We start from the raw sequence: 21,594 nt of genomic DNA, 5'->3' as shown, positions 1-21,594 counted from the left end.
CTCTAAGTTTAATGCGTCACTTTGTATTTGTTAGTTTCTAGCACAGTCTTGTGCTCATTCTGTGTAAAAATTTCCTTGCAGGTATAATTTGTACCAGATGATTTAAAGGTTAGACCTTTATTTTCCCATATATTAAAAAAAAATCACTTTAGGGGATATAAATACGATTTGTTTTAGCTTGACATTTGCACATTTTCGTCACTCGGGTTTACCAGGTATACAACCAGTCAAAAAGTCTTGTGATGCCGATTCAATATACGGTTATAAAGTCCAATCCCAAAAGTTATTAAGCGGTGTGTATTTTTATGAAAATAAATATATACATTTTGCATATTTCTACCTTTGTTCGAACTCGACTTGTGCTTTAAGTCGTATTCTCATTTTGTACCTCACATATGTCTTTGAGGTGTTTGATGTAGTGTCTCTCCGTGCTCATGATTTCATTGATGACGTTAGCTCTCATTTGGTCGCGGTTCTGAAGGGGCGAGCCCAGACACAAACAATCATTGGCTGGGTCCAGGTGACCATTCTGGACTTCGCTGGTCCCTTCAGCTGGTTCTCCGCCTCCATCCTCTTGATTCACCCACAACTAGGGACAAACACATTGACAAGCACGAACACGCCATGACTTGATAACTTGTGCATATTAATTGCTTTGCAATTTAACGAATGAAACTACAAACACTTAACCCCAAATTAAATGAGGTACATTCAGGTACAGACACCTACATTAGACACAGATACCACAGAATTCTGGAGCAAATCAAAGCTGAGAGCCTAGTTTTCAAAGAGCATCCAACCTTGTGTGTGACCTCCCCTTCGACATTTGGCTCGAATAGAGTAGATGTTAAAAAAAAAGCACATCACTGTTATAATCATTTCTATCAATTACATGTTTTAAGTCATATTTTAAAAAAATCCAATTATATTCTTCAAAATATATTTGATTATATCACTCCTTTATACGTCTACTTTTTAATTTATAGTTTTCTTGAGTCAACAGTTCAGATTCCATCTTGATGTAGCGATTTAAAGGGCTGGCATTTATATGTGAGTTGTTATCCAATCATTATTGAATTTACAAGTGTTAGCAGGGTCAAACATCTGCTTTTAGACGTTTATGAGTTGAATATGCCGGATGCCTGTGGCTCTAGGTACAGATGTGTAAGTATATGTGCCGATATCAGTCTTTTTAAGGTATCTGGGGACGCTGCCTGTCAATGCAGAGGTCCGGCTCAACTCTGAAGAGCGTGATGTTGCTTTACACCGAGAAAAAAAAGAATAGTGACTAGATGATAAAAGTGCTGTTTCTGAGACAGATCTGGAGGCTTCTCTTGCTACTGATAACCAAGAAAATGCGTACAATTTGTTTTACGAGGGAGAACGGACACCTACCGAAAAACTGTCGCAATAAATGCCTTAAAATAGTTGTATAAATGTTCTGTAGCCAATTGACAAGTATACAAAGATATTATTTAAAAAGTTATTGAAATAGGCATGTCGTTCTATGTTGAAGTTGGATCAGTGACAAATTACTCTGTTTATTTTTTTTTACACAAACACGGTTGTGAATAGCTGTGTTTTATACCAAAATTAAGTCACCCAGAGCTGAAACAATTATTTGCTTAATTTGCCCAAAGCCTATGTCTTCGGCCTCTTTTGAAACTTATAAACTTATGGGGGGCGGCAATAGCTCAGGAGGTAGAGCGATCGTTTTAGGATTAAGGGATCCCAGTTCGAATCCCGGCTTGTCCGTGTTACATGTCGAAGTGTCCTTGGGTAAGACACTGAACCCCCAATACCCCCAATAAGCAGGTTAGCGCCTTACATGGCTGCACATATCACGGCCGCTATTGGGAAATTTGAAGCACAACGTAAATCGCTTTGGGAAGTCATTGACTTGAAAAGCGCTATATAAATGCAGATCATTTCATTTAATTTCATACAAGTCCAAATATAGCCAAATACAGTCCTGTAATTGCACTGGCCATACATTAAAATAACAACAATACATTGGACACAATTTATAAAGACCCTATATGATGTATCTATGGCAGCATGCATATATGTACTGGACTTGTCACTATGCTAATTAAAGGGCGTGGGTTTTCCTCATTCTTATTTCAATCAACATGAATAAAAACTTTGAATGATATAGTTATATTGAAGTATTCCATATTGTGAGCGTTTGTTTTGTCACAGGCAGCAAAATCTGCTACATGCATGGTCTTTTTTGATGCATGTGTGGCGTTGCCATCCACTAAAACTGCAGCATTGTGCCAAGCGTTTGTCTGGGAGAAGAGAACTTGATTTAAACTATTTTGAACTTGGTTTTATTTGGACATTGCTTCATAATATAGTAATAATACTTTGCTAAATACTATGCTAAATAGAGACATGAAGACTTGAATCAAATTTTGAACTAATTGGGCATTTTAAAACGGCAATTCCACACCAGAAACAAAAATGTAATGTGGTGTTTTGCTCCATTCTGTAAAACAACAGCCTAATCTTGACCTCCCATCTTATAATATTACAATTATGTACAATTGTGTAAAATGTTGGGACCCTTCACTGTATTTTTTTATTCAGAGCTGTACTCCTAATAAGTGATACAATCAGCATAAATAAGGTGAAACTCATGTGAGAAACATGTGAATTTCCCTTAGGGGATGAATAAAGTATCTATCTATCTATCTATCTATCTATCTATCTATCTATCTATCTATCTATCTATCTATCTATCTATATTTATAAGGAAGTAAGGAAGTAGTTTAGCATCAAACATCTGGACTGGACTGTAAGTGGGAAAAAACATTCAAATGCCAGAACTTTCTCTTGCAATATATATCATTATACAAACTATGGGTGTGTTCTTTAAAAGCACTGCAGGTTCAGCACAGAATGAAAAAGGTTGCTATGACTAGGAGAGGCATGGCTTCCATCAGCTCACCAAAATACCTAATTTTATTGGAAAAGCTGTCACTGTTGCACCAAAGGTAAGTATGATTTTATTTATGCCTGTAGTAAAATAAAAATATAATCATCTACTAAATCTGTAATTAGAATAACAAAAATACAATATTTTATTCCAGAGTTATGTTTTTTTAATTGATCTGCTCAATTTTTAACCCACAAACACTTAAAAAATTGCAGTGGGCACAGACAACATATTTAGACAACAAATTAGTTCCTCTCATTGCAAGTTTAAAATAATTTGGCGATTTTCATTGGCAATGTCAATGGCAGTCACTTTGGAACTTTCAGGTGGGCACTGCTTTAGAAATCAGCATCATTGTCATGTGTATAGTATGTACGCTCAGGGACAATTGTAAAAACAATTCTCATTGTACATAGTACATCACTATGTATTTTATTATTCTATTGTGCTACGTCAACAGTGATGTGTTTAATTTCTATGCCCAATGTAAATCCATCATTACATTTGCTTCCCAAAATTAATAACCCCCAGGTTCACATACATAATAGCACTATCTTAATTTAGAATGGGGCAGAGTGAGCGTGAGTCTTTATGCCTGGCAGCCAACACCTAACGACACAAACCTTGCCAATAGAACAGAGAGAAATAGATGGTTAAAATGCCAAACACAAGATGAGCAATGCAGTGACACAGACAAGCAAATGACTGGTGGGAGAGCACTGAACTGCAGGGATGAGAACCAGTAGCGCAGCCTTAAAACTGACAGTTAGAGTCAACAGTAAATTAAATGTATTGAAAATGAACAAAAACAATAGCAATCGGCATTAAAAAACCATATCCAAATTAAGACTTGTCACTTAAATGTCATTGTTTTGTGAAAATATTTGGGGTGCAAATCCCGAGACAGAAATTCAAGATCTTTACTTTTGACTCATCACTACCTTCTAATACCTGTTAAGGGTGATCTGATGAGGCTAATGTTTGGTGATGTACAAGGTGCAATGCGTGGTGGGTCGCACAGGCTAGATGGGTGGATGAGGCAGGGTTTTGGTGGGGACGCACCTTTGACGTGGTGTTTTGGAACCGTGGAGTTGCTATGGGGTTGATATAGAAAACCTGTTTTGTTTGGGGCTGAGGAGGGTGGGGTTCCACCTTGGAGAGAAAGAATGACACAACAGAAATAGAGATACTTTTTGGTAGACATTCCTGCCCTCTTGGGAGTGACAATGTAAGGGCGGACAGGTGGGAATGGAAATGAAGGGCGTTTAGTGGTAGGCATTTTTCTGTGAGCCTCCACCAACAAGAATGCTAAATCATCCTTCTATCAGACCTTGAGGTAATAAGACACGGTAGCTCGATAAGATGTGAGTTCAACTGATGTGAATAGTTATAATACATCATTGCAATGTGAATGGGTCCATTAAGGGCATTTGAGGATAAAAAGATACCACGAGAAATGCACACCATTAGCTGCAGTTAGGTAATATGTATTATAACTATCATTTCGATAAATTATGGTTTGCAATCGCGTATACACTTCTGTACAAAAGTTTGGAGTCACCCCAATTTTGTGTTTTTCATGATAAAGTCATACTTTTATCGAATGTTTTTGTTCTTTTGCCCATATTTAACTCCTTATGTATGTATGTATGTATTTAATTCCTTATGTTGGCTCTTCTCAGCTACGGCTTTTTCTTTGCCACTCTGCCTCGAAGGCCAGCACGTCGGAGTCGACTTTTCGCTGTAGATGTTGACAATGGTGTTTTGCGGGTACTATTTAACCAAACGTGCTTGGTCGTGCCTCCTACTTCTCTTCTTATCTGGTTAGAGCCTGTTTGTGCTGTTCTCTAAAAGGAGTAGAACATACAGTTCTAGAAGGTCTTCCTTTTCTTGCCAATTTCTCACATGGAGTAGCCTTAATGTCTTAGAATAAGAATGGGCTGTCAAGTTCAATATGAAACCTCTCTCCTTCTGACCTATATATGTGATGCTTGAGATACTTGACTATGTAGCTCAAAGGAAAGTCAGTGTTTTAGCTTCTTTAACCAGTTAAACTGTTTTAAGCTGTGCTAACATCATCGCACAAGGGTTTCTAATAATCTATTAGCGTTCTAACGCAATTATCAGATATGGTGTACTATTTGAAGACTGGAGTACAGGTTACTGGATATGGGCCTTTATATACAGTACCTATGTAGATATTGCTTTAAAAACAGACATTTACAGCTAAAATAAGTATTTACCAAATTAATTGTGTATCGGGTGTATTTCTGAATAGTTACATGTTATCTTCATTGAAAAAGCAGTGCTTTCCCTTCATAAATAAGGACAGTTCTAAATGACCCCAAATTTTGGAACGGTAGTGTAGTTTTGAAGATGCACCATCCAATGTTTGCATAAACATGTCCATGTGTTTCAGTTGAGTGCATGGGTGTGTATTGTGTCTGTAGTTATGGGCAAGCTATGGCCACACCGGACTCACCCGCACAAAGCTGGCAGGGAACCATCCCTCCTCCTCATCAATCTGACCCCACCACCAGTCCTTGTTGGAGGCATCCAGCACCTTGATGACGTCGCCGGCTTTAAATGCCAATTCCCGGTCCGCCATGGTTACATGGTCCCATACCGCCTCAGCGTTGACGATTGACCCTCCACTTATCAACTAAGATGGAAAAAGAGAGGATATCTCAAGAAGTTGCTCATTGCAATTTGTCTCTGGCCGTAACAGTGCAGAAATAAAGTAACACAAGGAAAGTTTCGTTACGATGCATTATACTTTACACTCTGTATGCAATATAGCGTTGCTGTCATGGGGGAAAAGAACAAATCTCCATTTTTGTCTTATTTTACTTTTTTGCCATTAAAAATTTCGATATTATAATAAAGTCTCATTGTATCATTTATTTGTTTCATATTTCCTTAAAAAAGGCACAACATTAGAAAAAAAAAAAAAATTATATACTACTATACTACTTACTGGTGCTTACTGATACTTTATATATCTGTAATCATTGTAAAAAGTAAAGAATGTTTGCTTCACGTTTGTTCTAGAAAAAAACCATTTCATTTTCCATTATCAAACTTTTTTTTAAAGTGCCACAAAGCCACGACAGAGTGCCAAAGAGGCGCATGCGGCTCCACACCCTCGTGTTCCTGACCCCGACTTAGGATATTGCCACCTGGTGCAAGTTGTGTGACCCAGAATATTTCCTCAATTTCTCAGGTTTTTCAAACCAAGAAAAACAACAAAGAAAACAACACAACCACTGTCGGGATAAAAAGACAAACCAGGACTGGCTTGGAAGATTATGCTTGATTAATAATTTAAACGAAACGACGAAAATGCAGTAATAATATTATAGGAGCCAAAATAAAAAGATTGAATCACATGTATTTTGACAAAACAATTGAATTCAAAACTTTGTAATTTTGTATTGGACACAATCGGACTAAAAATACATTTCCTAGACATTGTTTTTTCGGCTGTTGACACAGGTACAGGTGCAAGTGCAAAACAAAACGATCACTTGTCAGCATTACTAACAACCATTACTAGAAAGTTACAGTGTACATTTTACCTCTAAAAAGTGATGGGTCCCGGGGAGTCGCATTTTCAAAAATCTATGAGTCCCAACAGAGATCTATGGGTCCCCAAAATTTAGTGTTATCGAGGTTGTAATTGTAAATCGGTGACAAATATACAATAAAAATCTATATATTCATACAGTTTTAATCATCAAATTATTAATTCATTTTCTGCATCAAATTATTGTTGGTGATATATCGATTAAAGGGATAACAACAAACCTGTCTTTTTTTCCTTTTTTCCTTTTATTCTTCCTTTTTTTCTTAACTTCTTTGTACAACTTCATAATTCGTAATATAATGCATCAAAGAAAGTGAGCCGATTGAGAGCCGGCTCTCTTTAATGAGTTGAGCAGAAAAAGCCGGTTCTCTAAAAAGAGACGGACTTTTCACTACACAACTCGAGATTGAAAACTCGAACCGCGAGACCAAAACAACATCTGCCAGATCTGCCTAACGAAAAGTTTGGAGTGAGGTAAATCTTTGTTTTAAAAAAAAATGTAATCGGGTAATAATGACAATTTTGTGTCAAAAAAGTTGCGTCCTGTGGACGCACGTTGATTTGAGACTTTGCGTTCCTAGCAAAAATGATGCGTCTAGGACGCAGGGACGCAGGCAAACGAGAACACTGGAGTTAGCACAGTCACCCTGGCATGTTATTTGCAAAATGACACACATTTGGAAATACCATTTTAAAGCAGTTCTTGTTAAGAAATTCAAAGCATCACAGACCGAAAAATTCAGCAAATCTACACATTTTATCCATTTTTTTTTAGCATTTCAAATTTTGTATGCCGTACAACAATTTTCGTACGATAAATAAAAAAAAATGTTTTCATTTCTGATCTCGTCTTGCCCTATTCGGCCCTAACCATATGGTCTCGGACACTAGTAGCAGACAACAACGTCATTAAAAATTGCTGGTATTGTCGCGGTATTCTGCATAGTCTGTTTTGCTGTGGCTAAATAGGTGCAGCGTTGTGTTTGCATTGTTTATTATCGCTTAATAGAGTAATTGGCTGAGGTTGGAATGTATTAATCAGACATATGTAATGTCAATACGTTTCAGGTTTAATGCTTCTTTTTAACCTAAATTTGCAAAAAGTGAAAGTATCAAAAGTGAACTGAAGAGTCTCCTTTATTTGTTTTTCCCCCATTTTCAGTTTGCACACACAATTAGAAATTGGGATACACATGTATTGGTTAAATCCAATTCAGTTTTTGAAAAAAATGTTTGTTCTTTAATTTTTTTTTCTACTTTTTAAGTTGGGAAAACAAAACCCAGTTTCTATATTATGCTTCTTCAGTTTTATTTTTAACTTCCATACATGCTAGGTATGTTTGAATATGCTTTTTTCACTTCAGACAAAAAACAGTGTTAGAACTAATATATACTAATCCCATTGTTTATTTAAAACTGTCAATAAAATATAGATTAATTAAATATTTACAGTTTAAATATGATATTAAAAAAAGGAATGTCACAGAAACTGCAATAACTAATTGATGAATATACAAACCCTCAAAACCCAAAAGCAGAATAGAAATGACACATATCTTTACACTGTAGCCAACACAAAACACGGCACAATACAACAAAGTGCAATAAGACAAAAAGGAAAAACTATGACATTCGAAACGACACGATTTTCAGACATGCATCACTCAGGGGGAGGATCATGGCTTGTGAGCTGATAAAAAAAAAGTGCAAACAGATAAATAAGAAATAAAGCTTTTAAATATTTAGCAGATCTCTGTAAAATTGTAAGACCAATTTATCTAGTCCAGTTTAAGATTTTAAATAAAATACTCTTATCAAAACTCAACCAGTTACACAGTTGGGATAACTAATAATGCGATATAACTAAGCCCGTCAATATATGTTTTGTCTGTTGGGTTGAAAACCATTCATTGAAAAGTGAAATTGTTCCATATTTAGAACTAGAAGTATGCATTCCATGTATTGACTTGTCAAGAAACAGACTTTGTCCCATAATACAGAGAAGGTAAAAAATGATCCACAAACATGATGTTTCCCTTTTCAAGGTTTCCTCATTTTCCTCATGCTGTGGTTTTTGAGTTTTTCCTTGCCCTCAGGTAGGTTTTAGATCAGGGGATGGTAATAGTCTGTAGTTTGCAATAACCTGTGGTCTGTGCAGCCCTTTGGGACTCCCTGTGATTAAGTGCTACACAGAAAAACATGACTTGACTTGAATTGATGAACAACTCACCGGGCAATATGCTGTAAGGTTCAAAGACACACCTACCCGACCAATGAGCTGTCAGAATTAAACATTCATTGCGCTACAAAATCTGTTCATTTTATTGGTTGATGAGCTGTGTTTTTTTGTGGGAGTAGAAAGCGGACAACAAAAAACTTAAAATTGGCGGACTTCAAACTAGCTCTAAGTAATACATGAAATTCAGTCTTTTGGAAAGTTTCAAATCTGACTAAGAACCCCAGATATAGATATGTAAATAAAAAAATAAAAAACTCAATACTAAGGGGCAACACATGTCAAACTTGTAGACAAACAATAATGTGGTGTAATAAACCAACAAATAGTGAGTATGTTTTAAAGTTTTAAAGAAATGCCTTTAATAAACTCCCCTTAAAACCATTTGTGTTCATATTGCATGCAATTAGGGGAAATATTATTCCTAAAATATCTAATTGATGATTGGCCCTTTGATAGCTGATTCATTCAGAAATCTGCATTTTAGCAACCTTGGAACAATGAATTGACCCGTGCATTCCCAAATAAATAAATTAATTAATTTCCACGCTGGTAAGGGCTCACGGCAATTAGTTCGGCTGTCTGGGGAGGTGTTCATTTTTTTTTTTCAATTTTTTTTTCATAAAGTTTGCAACCCTTGTAGTCTTCAGGAAAGAAGTAGGCAAACAATAAATTTCCTGAATAAGAAAGTGCGTTAAAAAGTTGTGGTTGTTTCGTGATGAGGAGTCTTAAAGATTTTGATTAGCAGTAACATTGTCGTGCCAGTCATGATGGCAACTACTATAAGCAGTGAATAAAATTCAACTCAGTAACCAGTCATTCCATTCGAGTTTCTTTTGAAACAAAAACTTTTATACCCACTAACATTAGATCCAACTGCGCGGTTTTCATCCAATCAGAACGCGAGGCAGACGACAGCCCTGCCCCTTTTTTATCATACACAATGCATTGCATGCTGGTGGCTTCATCATCTCAATGTGCATAAGATCGATAGGAACCGAAACAAAGTTATCTGTTCTACAGTAAGTGTTTTATCTTTATTACGCTGTCAGTTGTCAGTCAGAGAAGTTGGTAAGTTACAACAGCCGCTGTAGTTGCACTTTCTTTGAGTATATCACTGCACAATCACAAACAAATGCAAGCAAAGATGGTGTTTCAGAAAAAAAATAAAACTTGTAAATTATGGAATGGATAGGATGTGCAGTTAGTGATGCGGTGTATCGGGTTAGTGAGGCTCGTGATGTAGTTTTCATATGTCCCTCACCGGAGACTTGGAATGATTCGAGGTGGCACCAATCGTTTTGTGAATTTTATGTGCTTGGTCATTATCTGTACGCCCTCTTTATACCATTATCTCACACATATCTGAATCTATTTCTATGTGTAGTTGGTACAGGGATTCTGACTTTTTTAAAGATATCCAACATTTTGCATTCACCCATAAATCATTGTTAGCGTCTTTGGACACCTTGACGCCAATATATAACTCTGATTATAATAATTGAGACCCTTTTCTACTGTCTTTTAAAATAAGTTTGCATAATAAGGAAGAAATGATACGGCTTTGCTATCAGGAGTAGTGACTAAAGAGTAGCTTGCTGTTGTTAAAGGCGCTCTTTTTGCTCCACATGTGAATCATGGATTACTGGAACTATCGACGGCGCTCTCTGTCAGATCTATTAATTCAATTGAGGACTAACAAAAAATATGAAAAAAACAAAAATAAAACATTGAACACAGCAGCAAATGTAGTAGATTTATGTTTTACTGGGTAAACTAGATAACTGGATCTTACAAAACATGTAAGATCAACTGACGACCTAAGTGTCCTAAATCCTTTCCAGCAAGAACATGTGGTCCTGCAAAAGTATTTAACGTTTTTAATTAAAAGACGTGCAATATCAACGTGCATTTTTTTGCTCCAGAATAACATTGTAATGACATATTGTCCATGACTTTGCAAGCCCACAACTCTGTTTGGCCACTGACCATGATTACACCACTGGAGTTTCCTTGCAAACACATGTAGTCTATGGTGTCATCTTTGCTATGAAGGAAAACAAAAACATGACACACACACTTAAAATGTTGCCTGACGTTTGTTGTACCTGTGTCTCTTGTATTGCGGGGAAAAAACAAAAACATTTATACTTGATTACTAATTAAGGTAAGCTACTAAATTGTTTTTAAAATTAGTTGTCAATTTCAACCTTTTGAGGTGAAATGATCTGCATTAATATAGCGCTTTTCAAGTCAAGACCCCAAAGCGCTTTGTGTGCTTCACATTTCCCAATAACGGCCGTGCAGCCATGTAAGGCTGCTAACGTGCTTAGGGGTTCAGTGTCTTACCCAAGGACACTTCGACATGTAACACGGAGGAGCCGGGATTCGAACTGCGATCTCTTGATCCCAATACGAGCGCTTTTCTATGAAAATACAGGTAAATTAAATACTTACAATGAGCAAAATTGGTTGATAATGGAACAAATGGTCTTATTCAAACAAAGTTAGTTCTCAAAAATCGGTGGAATCTGTACAATTTCTTTAAAAAAATATATTTCAATTATCAATTTGTATCCTGAAATAAGAAATCAGGGATTGGCAAAATAGCAAAATAGTTGACGCAATGCGTATGGTGGGTGATGCTATGATCATCTTATCAGAAGTTTATTAATCCAACCATGTCAATGGGTGATTTTGAATTTTCAAAGCTGCTATGTACAGGAAATTAAGTAGTTTTTAATCAGAACTACAACGTGTATCCAGTAAATTACACAGCATACTCCCTTCTTCACTGCACACTGTGACGCTGATGTCTAATCTGTCAGCTGTCTTCAAGAAATTCTAACTCAAATATAGTGAAACTAACAGTTTGCAGTAGTTGTGAACGGGAAAGGTGATAGTCTGATAATCAAATGATTGTTGAGTCATGATTGGTGGGCTATTGAGATAATTTTGAAACAGAAAATTGTAAATTCAAAACAAATTTTGAAGACATGTTAGGGTGGGCATTGTACGCCTAAGAAAAAAAATAAATAGGATTTGGCGCTGGAGCAATCACATTTTCCAAATATTTGGTTGTACGTTTTCAAAAACAACATCAAATTGTATTTCTTTTGAAAAATATAATAAGCAAAGTTTATCACATATTTGGTGAACAAAGGCAAAGGATCTGGAGAATCTGCAATAATGTTCTTTGCATGTCGGTAAAAATCACTCACTTCGACTTAGGTTTTCTTTGAAAGATGTCACTGAGTAAGTTGATTACATCAGCAATCATACAGGGGTCTGAGCTGTGGCAACAATAGCTCCAGCCTATATCTCAAAGCTCTTCACTTCAGGAAGAGAGGAGGATTACTGCAAAAACATGTGTCACGCTGCCATGGAAACAGCACGGTTGGAGGCTGCTCAAAAAGATTAAAAATCTTTGTTCATTCAGGACGAGAAATTGGATTTATATCAGACTCAAACGATTATAACGCAGAAATATATTGAGGTATGATCAGCCTATATGTGGCAGGACATACAGAACAAAGGTCAGCCTTGATGCGTTCTTATTACGCCCCACTTCACAGCACCTTACAACCTCCTCTCCAAGTCACCTCGGCGCAGGTTCTATCAATTCGCTGTAATACAGGCAACAGGCATCAGGAACAAAGGCGAGTGAAAGCGTTCCGGTCACTTTAGCAATGGTCTGCCCTGTTCTCTCCTTCCCTTGCATTATCCCATTTCCTTAATTACATCAGCTCTCTCCACTATATACCACTATTTCCTCTACAAGTTCTTAATAAATTAATATAATTGCGTAATCAATCTTAACAATTTCCCCTGACCTAGTTAGGCTGAGCTACAGCATTTGTCAAATAACATCAGAATACAACACTCACACTTAGCCGTACTGACCTATACAGTATGAATTCAAAGTATTAAAAACACGGGCCCAAAACACAAGCAAAATGTATCTAAGTCAAAAAGAACAAACTTCGAACAATGTCTCTTTTATTGTGGAATTTTTTGCCACGTTAAAGTGACTTAACTGATCACAGAGTAAGAAATACAAAAAGCATAACAGCTTGAGTCCTTCTATCTCTACCCCCCAAGCATCAACATTCACAGCTCTGGCAGCCGTGCTGCATTCTTCCTCTTCTTGTAGTTGTAGCATAGCTGCACTGATGCACTGATAGCATTCCTAAGCAAATACATACGTCTCAACAAGCCTTACCATGTTCGTCGCATGGAGCTCTAAAGAGAGTGTATGCATGGAGAAGTCAGGCTCATACGATCATGACTGATTATCCTTTTCAATAAACCTCAAAAGACCATTCACCCGAGCGCAGCCTGAGCTGACGATTAACAGGATGCTATATTCCAGAAAGAGGTTTCGCTTTCTGACGCACGCAGTGAGTCTCGCAGTCCATCCTCCCTGCGTCTTCCAACCTTGTTATATAATACACATATACTCAGGGTCTGGGAGCCAATCAGAAATAGCTCTTCCTAAAATCAGCGAGGAAGAGCGGCATAATTTTACACGCGTGGCTTTGACGCTCGCACACGCTTTTGTTTGCATATTTAACAGACAACTAAAAGAAGCCCTGGAGGGATATGAATCCATGAACAATTTTTAATTCAATAAATGACAACTAAATTAACACAAGTAAGTTTGAATGGATGTACAATAATAAACCACTATAGACACAGACTTACTAACATGACACGTGATACGGGCTTACTTTGAGCTTGTGCCAAGGCCCTTGAAGAAAACATATCCCACTGAACTGACATTTTGGAGCTTTTTATCATTTTAAAAGGCAACATTCTACCTAAAACAGTCCCTGCTGTCTTTTAATCCAATTGACAAACAAAAAATTCCGACATAACTGTGTTATGTCACAAACAGTGCCCCTATCTATCTTATGATAAGAAAACGTCTAAGTGAATACTTTTGTACACTGTGGGGAACCTGCACGTTAGGTTTATTCCTTCCTCAGCAATCCTCATAGTAAAGTGAAAAAAATAGTGTTTATCATAGGAAGCTTATTTGAAAATACTTGGTTTAAAGGAAGAACTAAGACACAAAACATTTGGAACATTCATCCATCCATTATCTGCACCACTTATCATCAGTAGGGTCGCGGGGGAGTTGGAGCCCATCCCAGCTGTCTTCGGGCAGTGGGCAGGGGACACCCTGAACTGTTTGCCAGTCAGTCGCAGGGCACACAGAAACAGAACTCGCTCGCTCATTCACACCTAGGGACAATCTAGACCAGCTAAACAACTTGAAATGGATGTTTTTGGAATGTGGGAGGAAACCTGAGTGCCCGGAGGAAATCCACACAAACACGGGGAAAACATGCAACTCCTCACAGGAAGGCTGGATTTGATCCCATGACCTCTAAACTGTGCCACAGATGTGCTAACCACTCATCCACCATGCCGCCCATTTGGAACATCACAGAAAAAAAAACAATTACATACCAGAACTTATTTTAATATTTGAATGTTTAAACATCAGTGTCTCTGGTCTTTGACCACACAAAGATTCTGCCAAAGAACACAACTGGTTGCTTCCTGGTGAGAATAGTCTACGCCAAAATAACAAGTCTTTACATTAAGGTGTCACCATTGCATCAAATGTAAGATTGAACTACTTAATGCCCATATTTTATTGTAATAGGGCTAACAGATATACTTCCTTCAAGGCAGGCTTTCCACAAGTGATTTATAAAATGACGTTTTTTTGTTGTGCCTCCAACCAGGTTTTAAATGAATAGTAACAACCAAACAATGATTTACCTTATTCCTTATTCAACAACAACCTGTCCATAAAATTTAGCAGATGTTGTTCATAGTCATCTGATAACCACCGGTTATCCACTTTCCGTGGTGCAATTTTTACCCAGGTGGCAAAACAATCCCAATATGTCCAATCCCTGACAAGTATTCCGGCAGAGACCCTGATAAACACCATGATGCTCTGCTAACAGGCCTGTGAGGCCCCTGTATCGAATAAAGTTCAAACTTTGCTCAACGGCATAGAGAACATCAGCCCACATGCCATGGCAAGTGAGCGTTACTTTGCCTCTTACTATGAATTGCTGCCAAGTATTTGTCCACACATGCAAGAAAACCTTTCCACCTTCCCTAAACAAACACATATTACTAAGCCTGCAGTATGAAGGGTGAGAGAGAGAGAGCACTTATATCTAAAAAAAAAAGACAAAGCAAACACGCTTGCTTCCGATCACTAATAATAGCAATGTCATGAACAACTCTGAAATGGGCTTTTAGCATATCTATTTATACCATCCATTAAACTTTGATGACACCTGCCTCCCATCCTTTATTGGCTCATGCTAGTGCATGCGGAAGAATTGATATTTTCCTCTAACATGCCTTTTCACTTGGCAGATATAGAAGGGAGGGGGCACTATTCTAATACTGACCACAATGGTCAGAGAGCTGTCAACCCAAACACATGTGCATTGTTGAACGTGTGGAGAATCCGCGACTGGAAATAGAATCTGACCTGCAATGCAATGTGAAATGGGGAATATCTAAAGTGAAGGCCCTCCACTTTTAGGCCTGGCCAATTTCCAATTGATTACTGTTTAGTTACCACCATTCTGCAGCCTCTGCAGCACACATCACACTTGCTGGCCTACTTGCTAGCAGTAACACGTTGGCCCTAATTGAGAGATTGCATATTTGCTGTCATGATGCAAATGATTCGATAAAAATCATGCAGCAGCAAGATGAGATTTTGTTAAAAATGTATCATATTGTAGAGAGAATTGAATTACTCTCATGCTCATAAACCATGGAATACAACATGGAGTGGAGGGAAGAGAGAGATCAACGAAATTAGGGACATGTTAAAATGCAGGGGCACAGTAAATCGAGTAATCACAGGAAAACGATTAGGTTACGACATTGAAGATCTCGCGTCCCCACCAGCACAAAATCTACCACAAACGAACTTAAAAGCACACAATACACAACGAAGGTTCGGGGGAGGGGTTAACACAAATATATGATGTTGTACCAACGTCGTTCATTTCAACCCGTAGCCGTGATAGAGCGCCGGGTGTCCCTGCTCTCAACCAGCGCGCACTGCCTGCCTCTCCTCTCCTTCCGCGTGCCAGCGAGGCGTGTTGCGAAGCGGGCCCCGAGCGCAGATCCATTTAACGAGTACCAAGGATGAACATCAACAGCACGTTCACAAGCACCAGCAACGCGATCACCGTAAACACCGCGCAAGTCTGGACATCCAAGGCCATGGCGCAGCGCTGCGGGCCGTGAGAGGCGTTCTCGAGTCGGGCGCAATTCAGCTGCGAAGACCCCAGGCGAGCATGTAATCCACCTTTACGGCTGGGCGAAACGTGAAAAAAAAAGATGCCGATACGCCTCCTCACACTGCGTCTTGTTATTCATAATGGCACACGAAGGGATGCATCATCCTCACCATCATCATTGTCATCAGTCCGCACCGCGATTTCACCCTGCTGGTCAACACCTGACGGTGTTTTTTTGCCTCTTCCCCGACGCACGAGCAACTCTCCCGGTTGCAGATGAAAGCAGGCGGGGGAAGAGGCGGCGTACAGGCTGTTCGCAGCTACAGAGCTGCCTTCCGGTGAGTGTGGGACAACGAAGGGTAGGGGCTCGATCGACGTTTGGGAGGCGGTCCTGAATTAAAGCTCATCAGCCTTCGCTGCCAGACTGCCGGCTTCAGACATCACATCGGGCGGGGAGGGGCATGGCCGGCCCCTCGCTGACTTCATTGACCACCAAGGATGAAATCACATAGATCGCTTCCCTCACAACAACGCCGTTTCTTTCATTCAATACGACATATTACTGATCAGTCGCACCTTCCAGGAAGATAAGAAGATATTTAAGACGGATAGACCCCTTTCCAGCCCACGTCATCGCCGAATCACTGCAAGATGCGTGCGCATTGTTGACCCAAAACACTGGGAGTGGCAGTATGAGTTTGAATGGAAAAAGAGAAGATTTGTATGATGAATTGCGTTTACAATATGCCCAGCCACTTTGTGTATGGGTGAAAAATTTGAAACACATTTTCTTTGCAATTCCAAGATAAAACAATTTTTTTCCAATCCACCATAGCAACCACATGTAACTGCAAGCCAATAAAATAACTGGACCGAAGACATCATTGGGCATGCCCGCACATGCTTTTCATATGAAAACTTGTGTTTTCACTCCATTTCATATGATTAGTTATTGTGGAGATCTGGTTTAGATTCACTTGAATGCTGAATAAGTGTAAGTAGGATAAGTGTTTGCTATCAATGCCTAGTATAGACGGTAAGTTTGCTACCATTGGTACTAGGTAGTAGCTTCTAGACATCAAAATACTGCTACATAATTTGCCGGTGGCGCTATTGGCTAAAGCCCTCCTCCAAGACGCCTTTATTTTATCAAATTTTTTAACGTTACAAAGAAACAGATCAGCCCTTGATAGTGTGAAAATCCAAAAACAGCAATGTGGTTGACCGATAGCCAAAATCATGTAACAGTCAAAATAATTAACTGCAGGGATTAATAGTGAGGACCTGGCAACCAATAAATCCCCATTAAATATACAGAATGTTTATATAGAATAAACTTATCAAAAAAAAAAAAAAAAACAATGATAATAAAAAAATCTATATTATTAGAATTGTATATTTTATATAATATATATTTAATTGTAATACGTCATTATATTATCAGTAATGATTATTATAGAATAATTGATGTTACCAAAATGATTATTGACCGGCTAACATAAATGATGTATTTAAGGTGGATAAAAGTTAAGGAAGGTTGATTCTTCTAAAGCAGTGATTAGCTAAGTGGAGTCCATGGACCACCAGGGGGTGAAAAATATTTCTTGGAACGTAATGATTAACGTATGTGTAAAATCAGCTACTATTGATTTAAAACAGGTCATTGTTTTCATCAAGTTAACTATACAAACAGAAACATATCAAACTAAAATCACACCTACAAAGATGCTAAAATGATTTGGAAGTTCTTGGACCACAAAGTGTAAAAATCGCCATTTAAGATTTCCCAGTCTTTGATTGCTTAACTCGTGACAAAACAAAGATATTACCTCTGTAAAATAATGACTTCTTGCATTTAGAAATATTCAAAACAACCCAACCAACAAAAAGGTGAGGCCACTCCTGGCCACTGAGCTTACTTTAAGCAACTACTCATCAGATTTATTATGTCAACAGAACAATGCATAATGACAGAAATTTTGATCTTGCCAACAAATAGAATTAAGTCATAGGTGTGTATTTTACTTTGGAATATAAGTTTCAATATGCACTGTATAACAGTGGAATTTGTTTAACACAATTGGGACTATGTTCTTTTTTTTGGTTATCCAAAGTTTTTTTTTTAAATTAATCAACGAGCATCAGAAGCAATCAATGTGTACATCCCCAACATGGTAGTTAAGGGTGTGTCAAAATTGTCGTACAATGTACACTACTATAATGGTAAATAGCATCTGGTGGTGTTAGATATTGCCTATCTGAAAGCCTTGTAACACTATGCAATTTTGATGTGTAATTATGAACTGATAACCAAGCTGATAAAACTAGTAGCATAAAAGATGAGTGGAAAATGAAAAACGTTCAAATTTATGAGTAGTGCATTACTTATAGCATGGCTGGCTGCAGTTCATTTGAGGATGGTGTAAAACAAAATAAATCCTGGATTTTGAATATTTCAGATGTGGTCTTGTCCTGGTCTTCATCCATATGGTTCCACCAGTCACTTCAACCCAAACAAATTCCTACTTCTACTTTTTCTGAATGCTGAAGTCTATTCTAAGTGCTCATTTGATTAATTAGTATGGGTAGGACACTCATGCCTCCCCATGTTTCTTATTTTACGCTCCTATAACCATCTATTTAAAACCCATATAAAGGCCTCCCAATATTTGACACATGAGTAAGAATAGTACATTGACAAGCGATAACATGCAAGAATGCTTTTTGCATTTGACAGTTGAAGGCACATTAATTTTCAATTCATAAATAATAACACAGCTGTTAAAAAGAGTTCTAAAATGTATTTTTCTAAAACAAAGAAAAAGAAAAACAGCAATCGAACCTGTGGTTAATCAAGTTACAATAACTATACAATGAGAAAAGGAAGGCTAAGAGTTTTTAAATAATTGTATAATCCACTTTTGAAATCCCGTAGCGAAACTGACTGATATGTTGGACAAGATTGTATTTGCCCTAGTAATCGTGTCCTCATTGTTGTAAGAATAATGATAGCTGCACACTGAGATTATAAATAATTTCCAAGGCTGGGTTGGGTTACGTTCAGTTGCCACAACCTCAAACCAGTTATCAAATTTCAAAACTCCACAAAACTCCACAATGCGCTTTGGGTTTGAATCAAAGATCTAAGAATATGTTTGAAAGAATAACACCAAAAAGGAGTGCATAAGTATTTTTAAAGCCATAAATAATTTCCAGGGCACTTTCTGCACATACATTCAGATAAAAGCAAAAGCTCATGAAAGTGAGGCTTTCAGTGAATAGCAAAGAGCTGTACGAAGCATCACAGCTAAGATATGACAACCCTTCTCAAACAAGATCTCTCTCTGTGCTTGCATATGTGTGCGTGCGCGTGCGTCGGTGAGGCAGAGGGAGAATATTACATAAGTGTGCCCTTCCACTTTGGGCTCACTCTCCAATCTTCCTGACATTTAGACAACAAAGGTCACATCTGAAAGTCTAAATCTGCACAGACACCCATGCTAATTTACTCTTACATATAGAGAAGAGAGTTAAATTGCAAAAGCAGAACAATTCCTCACTGTAGTACATCTGGTGAAATGTTTATCTAATTTGCCATGAACATCACACATGAAAACCTGCTCTGTTCTGTTCTTTGACTGACCTAACAATTATCTTGTTCGGACACATTTTTATCCTTGCCTAAAACCTGATAAACCAGTCCATAATGTATTTATTATGTTACTTGATATGACAAAGTGCAAAAGGGTTTGCTTGGCTATTTTGAAATTCAAGGCTCATGATGATGTAGTCCTAATTGTGTGCCTGTCAGGATGGCACTTGTTATCTACAAATGTATCTCTTAAAACAAAGCAAACAACGATGGTCGATATAGGATCTGTCTTGCTTAATATATTTCATTGGGCTCGGGTATTCAATTATCTTGGAATATTTAAATGTGAGATTAATTCACTAAAATGCGCCTCCAGTGCACAATGGACATCACAATCGTAAATGTACTTGGAAACATTGTTATGCAAAATACACCTATGATTATTATTTATGTTGATGATGAAATGTGCCCACTCATTTTATATTCATCATTTGAAGTAAACAGTATGCTCGGCACGGGTGAATGTCACTACATTATCTAATAACAGCTTCATCTATCAATCGTATAAAGAGAGATCTCTAGCCGAGGGGTATTACATCTACGACCCACAAAAACATATTCATATACAATTTAATGTTCACGGGGTAGCACATGTTTTCTGTGGATGCTACCTCTGTGCCAAATAGTTAAACAGGAAACAAAATTGCAACCTCTTCACTTGCAAATCTGACCAAAATTTACAGTTCATGCAGGTATTTTTTTTATCTCAAAATATTGGTGGAGCAAAATAGAGTGAGGGAAAACATTCCAGCGAGAGTTAAAGATCACAGCTTGAGGAAGATAACATACAGTATTTCTGGGCCCTTAATAGGAATCAAACCACTCTTGGGAACTTAAAACGATAGTCAAAATGGACACCACCAACTTGTTCTAAAGTTGCTCATGAATGGGTTAAGAGAATATCCTTAATTCCAACCCTAGCTTCAATTTTTGAGTCAGTTTGTGTGAGACCATAGACATAGGGAACTTTTCTCACTGAATAAGAATTTCTGTATGATTAAATCTTTTTGTTGCCAGAGGGCATCTGACTTATTAAGGCAATAGCCACCACACCCATTTCCACGCAAGTTTGGTCATGCTCATTTCTTCCTTTTTTATGCCCACAGCCACCCCACTGATTGCCTGACTTGGTGCTGCAGAATGGTCAAAAATAGGCATAACAAGTTTTCCCAAAGTACATGTATAAAGAAATATTTGTGTCGCATACTTTGCTATGTGTTACAAATCAGATCCCCTGTCATGAGAATTTGTCTGCAAAAATTAGGAAAAATGCATGACCTGTTTCAGCTTTATTTGTTGCAGACGAGCACTGCACTACTACTTGCATTGTGTCCGTTATGAGTGTGTTTACTCGTGTCACAACTCATCAGAGCACTGGCAGCCACCTGGGGCCTTAAACATTGGAATCCTGGCTGTTTTCTGGTTGCTGGCTCCTTTTTTGCATGCAATGTCTGTTAGAATTGCTTGAACATCACGCCATTGTTAGATCCTACAGTTATTACATCTGAAGTATGTTTTTCATAGTTTTTGATAATAAACAGGGTTTCATACACCTAGCTAAAACAGTTAACACACCTTATTCTTTCAACTGGCCTAGGCACTGTATAAAACACCAGGGTGCCATCAAAGTAAGCTCTTTACATCAAGAATGTGCGTATATTGTGTGTTTTACCAGCTTGCCTGAAAATAAAGCTTTTTTTTATAAATTTGGAAAACTAAAGATAGGCAATCACTAAATGCTATTTACTTTTTTTCAACTGGTTTGCATTTTAAAAAATACCTGTAGAGGTTCTTTCCAACAATGCAGCTTTGTAATAAAACATTATAAAGCTTACTACAGGGGAACCACACCTCTCAGCCTCCCTGGTAAGGTCTGTTCAGGGGTAC

The 21,594-nt window shown here is 37.9% G+C and overlaps 1 protein-coding gene across 7 annotated transcripts in view; it reads right to left on the bottom strand.

Annotated features, from left to right (window-relative positions):
* LOC148359226 (rho guanine nucleotide exchange factor 9) overlaps positions 1-16,585 on the bottom strand; it is a 43,606-nt gene extending 27,021 nt beyond the window's left edge. For 2 of the 7 annotated variants that reach the window (XM_088344427.1, XM_088344432.1), the window contains exons 1-4: positions 15,810-16,585; positions 5,424-5,603; positions 4,004-4,093; positions 389-589 (exon numbers count right to left, since the gene is read on the bottom strand). In XM_088344427.1, coding sequence (XP_088200553.1) covers positions 389-589; positions 4,004-4,093; positions 5,424-5,603; positions 15,810-15,944 — 606 coding nt within the window. In that variant the 5' untranslated portion in view covers positions 15,945-16,585. Of the gene's footprint in view, positions 1-388; positions 590-4,003; positions 4,094-5,423; positions 5,604-12,985; positions 13,325-15,805 lie in introns of those variants that run through there. The other 5 variants (XM_088344428.1, XM_088344431.1, XM_088344433.1 and 2 more) reach the window with 5 other exon arrangements.
* Between the last annotated feature and the right edge of the window lie 5,009 nt (positions 16,586-21,594).

Source organism: Urocampus carinirostris, chromosome 9 (assembly GCF_059441175.1).
Source record: "Urocampus carinirostris isolate Australia breed hairy pipefish chromosome 9, RoL_Ucar_1.0, whole genome shotgun sequence".
NCBI lineage: Eukaryota > Metazoa > Chordata > Actinopteri > Syngnathiformes > Syngnathidae > Urocampus > Urocampus carinirostris.
The sequence above is the reverse complement of the archived record's forward strand: the minus strand, read 5'-3'. Positions and strand labels throughout refer to the sequence as shown.